At 40.6% G+C, this 5,000-nt stretch overlaps 1 protein-coding gene across 1 annotated transcript in view; it reads left to right on the top strand.

The window, feature by feature from the left end:
* dglucy (D-glutamate cyclase) overlaps window positions 1-5,000 on the top strand; it is a 20,496-nt gene that overhangs the window by 785 nt on the left and 14,711 nt on the right. The window contains exons 3-4 of the mRNA XM_080783777.1: window positions 3,447-3,600; window positions 4,182-4,271. Coding sequence (XP_080639903.1) covers window positions 3,447-3,600; window positions 4,182-4,271 — 244 coding nt within the window. The remainder of the gene's footprint in view (window positions 1-3,446; window positions 3,601-4,181; window positions 4,272-5,000) is intronic.

The raw sequence follows: 5,000 nt of genomic DNA, 5'->3' as shown, positions 1-5,000 counted from the left end.
TATCAGTATCAACACATTTAGACCTGACGCCGATTCTAACAAAAACATCTTCTAAATCCTGACAGTTTTCTGAAAAATCCTCATGTTTCTGTATCAGTGGTTCAGGTCAAGGACCCCCAGAATTATCTGTATTTGGCCGCGGACCCCCATCTGAAAATATGTTGTTCCAGAGACCCCCCCCCCCCCAGAAGCAAAGATTTGAGTTAAAAACGTTCACTGTGATTCAAAGAATATATATTCAAAAGATTTGTTCCACATTATCACAATTTTCACGATAAGTATGAATGCAGGTTATGTAGAAGCGTAAATACTCTTAACTTTACGTGAGTAGTAGTACTCTTATACTCGCATTACCAAGACAAATATTTTGTATTATTATTATATTTTGAGTACAAACAAGTACTCGGTACCAAAGACCTAGGCAGAGAGCCTTTAACTTTTTAGATTATTAAATTAAGAAAATACCAAAGAAATAGACGAGTCCACAAAATAAAGGATTGTCCATTCAGGAGCATAATATTTATAATATAATATAATATAATATAATATAATATAATATAATATAATATAATATAATATATAACCAATATATATATATGTTTCAGCCAGTTCACTGTAGTTCGGAGAGCACAGAGAATGAATCCACATACAGCCAATTACAACAAACATGTCTCCCAATGGACAACACGCTTAATATAGTATTTTATCAATGAATGAATGAATTAATCCACATACAGCCAATTACAACAAACATGTCTCCCAACGGACAACACGCTTAATATAGTATTTTATCAATGAATGAATGAATGAATGACCTTTATTTATATAGCACCCTTCTCAGCACGAGTGCACAGGGTGCTTTACAATAGTACAAAAATAAAACGACAATAACAACAGCAGGCAGCCATTATCACAGAGTAAACAGTGAAAAACTAGCATCAAAAAGGACAATAAGAACACACAGATAAAAACACAAACATTAGAAAATCAAGTGATTATAGGTGACCAAAAGCCTGTCTGAACATGAATGTTTTCAATTGTTTTTTAAAAGAGGCCTCAGAAAGGACAGTTCTTAGGTCCAGGGGGAGGGCGTTCCACAGCCTAGGGGCTGTCACTTCAAAGGCTCGGTCACCCTTTGTTTTTAATCTGGTCCTGGGGACCACGAGGAGGTGCTGATCGGCTGATCGGAGTGAACGTGTGTTTCAATCAAGATTGGGAAAACGTTTAAGACGTAAATAATGTTTAGGGGGAGACATGAAGACTGCCTTGTTGCTACAGAGGGCCAAACAACAGTTTATCACAGATACAAATGTAATCTGTGGCACATGGGAGAAAAACTAACTTTATCCACATGCTGGCTATAGGGGAGAAGTTATAACTAAAACCTAGTGGGACGGCGTGACATGAAGATACAAAGGCACACATAAGGGCATATGATTACGACATCCACAAACGATTAATATCTTAATAATTCAGAATGATCCATCAGCGCCAGCGGCCTCCAGGTCTGCCTCCAAGCAGAGCACAGCCCTGCTTGAAGCACTCGTACTGTAAGTCAACATGTTGAATAGTAACCACTGTTACTTATTTAAAAACACCCTGGGTGAATGTTTGATTGGTCACGTGGTGCGCGATCACTCCTCCTGATTGGCCGACACAGCATCTCTGTGACTCTACTGTGGGTAGGGTAGGGTGACCAGATGTCCCCCTTTGCGTGGGACAGTCCCTCATTGCCAGGACTTTTCAGGCGTCCCACAAATTGAGACCCTGTCCCACATTGTGACTAGCAGTGTTTAAATGCCCTATAGCCCCCTAATAGTTGGCTTTCTGTGGCAAAGCTCTCATTGCCTTTTTCCTGCAAAATGTAGCCTACTATTAAGTCTGTTAAAATAACATGAGAAATATCCCCTAGGCCACGGTACCAAAATTGACCCAAATTTGCATTTAAAACCAAATGTGAGATCAGAGGGGTTTAATAATAAAATGATAGGCATCATTAGGTCTATATGGTCGAATATCATATCAACGCATTTGAGTAATAAGTTGCTAACGCCGCCCCGTCCCCCCGGTTACACACAAATGCTTCTGTCCCTCAAATGAACAGTTTGGATTTGATTCTGGTCGTCCTAAAAGGGCATCAGCAGCTACAGAACAACAACAGGAAAGTGCTTGTCTTTGAAGTCTATGTAATAGTGGCTCTGCATTTGAGCTTGAAACAGAACCTGTATTCTCAGTTGAGATTCTGGTTGGTTTACATTACTGGTCAGTATAGTCAGGCTGCATTCAGGTTGTTAATGGGAATACCAAAATAAGTCAAGTCCATGAGCCAGACCTCAAAAATTGGGCTCGTAATCTGAGCATTATATGAAAATATGCCAGATATAAGAGGCAACCTTCTTATTTAATTTTGTTTACATGTTAGAATCAAAGGTTTTAAGTAATAAGTTGCTACTCCGCCCCCTGTACGGTGTAAAGTCCCGTCCCACAAGGTGATACTTCTGTCCCTCAAATGAACACTTTGGATCTAGTCACCCTGTGTGTGTGTGTGTGTGTGTGTGTGCGTCTGTGTGTGACGGGCGATGGAGCGATTATCTAGTTTGAGTCCATCTGAGCTCCGATTATTGATCAGAGATGAAGATCCTCAAATTAAATCCACTACGGGTCTGGCACAAGGTAAGAATAGCTTGGCTTAGCTTTTAACCTCCATTATTTTAAGCTTTATAGCTGTTGAAAAAATAGCACATCCGACCCGAGCTTGTAGATCGGCTATTCTTGAAAAATCGTGAAAATGTGGTGCAAATTAATATTTAGCTTTGAATACTTTGAATATATGTTCTTTCAGAGTGAACGTTTTTAACTCAAATCTTTGCTTCTGGGGGGGGGGGTCTCTGGAACAACATATTTTCAGATGGGGGTCCGCGGCCAAATTCATATTATTCTGGGGGTCCTTGACATGAAAGAGTTTGAGCACTAGTGATAATATAATAGAAACATGACAGAAAACTCATGATTTAGAAGAAGACATTTGTAGAATATTTTCTTTAATACTTCAAAAAGCTGATCTACTACATCGACACGTTGTGAGCTTGCAGATCGTTTATTCGACGAGTAAAAAAAGGCAGTGAGTCATTTATTCATGTCTCTCTCAGATAATCTTTATTTAAATTATTGATAAATGAATTAATTTGATGAGTTTTGATAAACTTTTGATAATTGATATTGATATGACTAATTGTGTGTGTGTGTGTGTGTGTGTGTGTGTGTGTGTGTGTGTGTGTGTGTGTGTGTGTGTGTGTGTGTGTGTGTGTGTGTGTGTGTGTGTGTGTGTGTGTGTGTGTGTGTGTGTGTGTGTGTGTGTGTGTGTGTGTGTGTGTGTGTGTGTGTGTGTGTGTGTGTGTGTGTGTGTGTGTGTGTGTGTGTGTGTGTGTGCATCTTGGTGACATCAGGATTCCAACAGGCCAATGTGCTCGTTCTACCCAAACAACTGGCCAATGACTTTGAAGCATTCTGCCGCAGTAACCCCGCCCCTCTGCCCCTCCTCTACCGTAGCCAACCAGGAGAGACTTCCTGTCCGCCTCTCGCTGCCCATGCTGATGTCAGGTACCTGTCTGTGTGTCTGTGTCTGTGTCTGTGTCTGTGTCTGTGTCTGTGTCTGAAGGCTCATTCATATTCTGGATTATCGGTGGTGGGGTGACCACCGAACTACAACATGACATCACGAGCCGCGGTGAAGAGCAAACCACCGCCACCGCTCCAGCCCTTCTCTCTGTTCTTACTCACCACCGCTCAACGTTATTTCAGCTCCGGTGGTCAGCAGTGGTCAGCTCACCACCGAGAGTCCAGACTATGAATAGGCCTTGACTAGCTAACAGAGCTAACAGACTACAGTCCAGACTATGAATAGGGCTTGACTAGCTAACAGAGCTAACAGACTACAGTCCAGACTATGAATAGGCCTTGACTAGCTAACAGAGCTAACAGACTACAAGCCGAAGTGCACTTTGGCCTCTATAAACCTGCAAGGAAATTAGTCTTTACTTTTTCCTTGAATGATTCTCTATATAAAACTAAGTTTATGACCCCCCCCCCCCTCTCTCTCTCTCTCTCTCTCTCTCTCTCTCTCTCTCTCTCTCTCTCTCTCTCTCTCTCTCTGCTGTGTCTCTATGTCTCTCTCCCACCAGGTCAGACATCTCTCAGTATTGTGTGTTTGAAGATGGTCGTCTGGTGAAAACCGTGTCCAGTTTGCAGCATCACATGGACGAGGCAACGAGGTAACCATGGCGACCGCACGTAACAACACTTAACCCCTAAGACCCCTCCTCAGGGCTCCACACACTCTGACACTATTGGTTAACTTTTTTTTTTTTTAATACTGTTTTTTTTAGGCATTTTTGTATGACAATTTCAGTTTAGACAATGATAATAAGTAATTCAGTTAAATAAAAATGAAAAAAATAACAGGCAATGTAAATGTTCCACATACAGTATAATAAAAAAGACATAAGTGTGATAAACATCAAAAAACAGTTAAACAATGACAAGTGTGAACAGACAAACAAAACAGACAACAGGACAGACACTCTTGCTCTCAAACTTCCAACATGTTGTGAATTAAGTAAGTTAGACATTCTTTTTTAAATAATAAAAAATTAAATAAAGAAAAAACACTCAGTTCCTTTTCTTTCTTTCCAATTTTCTATTGTGCTATCTATTGTGTTGGAGGGGTTAGCGTGCACCTATTAAAATATTCAATGAAGGGTTGCCATGTCTGGTAGAACCTATCTTCACTCCCTCTCAATTCAAACTTAATCTTTTCCAATTGTAAGTAATGCATAACATCTTTCATAAGTGAAGTGTGAGTTGGAACCTGTGCTTGTTTCCAATTCAACAGTATCAGTCTGCGAGCCAGTAGAGTCACATATTTTACCATGTTATATTGGAAAGTAGACAGTTTGACCCCGGGCCCTGTGACTCCCATAACTGCTGTCAGTGGATCCGGG

The sequence above is a fragment of the Protomyctophum bolini genome (genome assembly GCF_963924005.1).
Source record: "Protomyctophum bolini genome assembly, chromosome: 15".
Classification (NCBI taxonomy): Eukaryota; Metazoa; Chordata; class Actinopteri; order Myctophiformes; family Myctophidae; genus Protomyctophum; species Protomyctophum bolini.
Note: the sequence above shows the minus strand (reverse complement) of the source record. Positions and strands in the feature narration are given on the sequence as shown.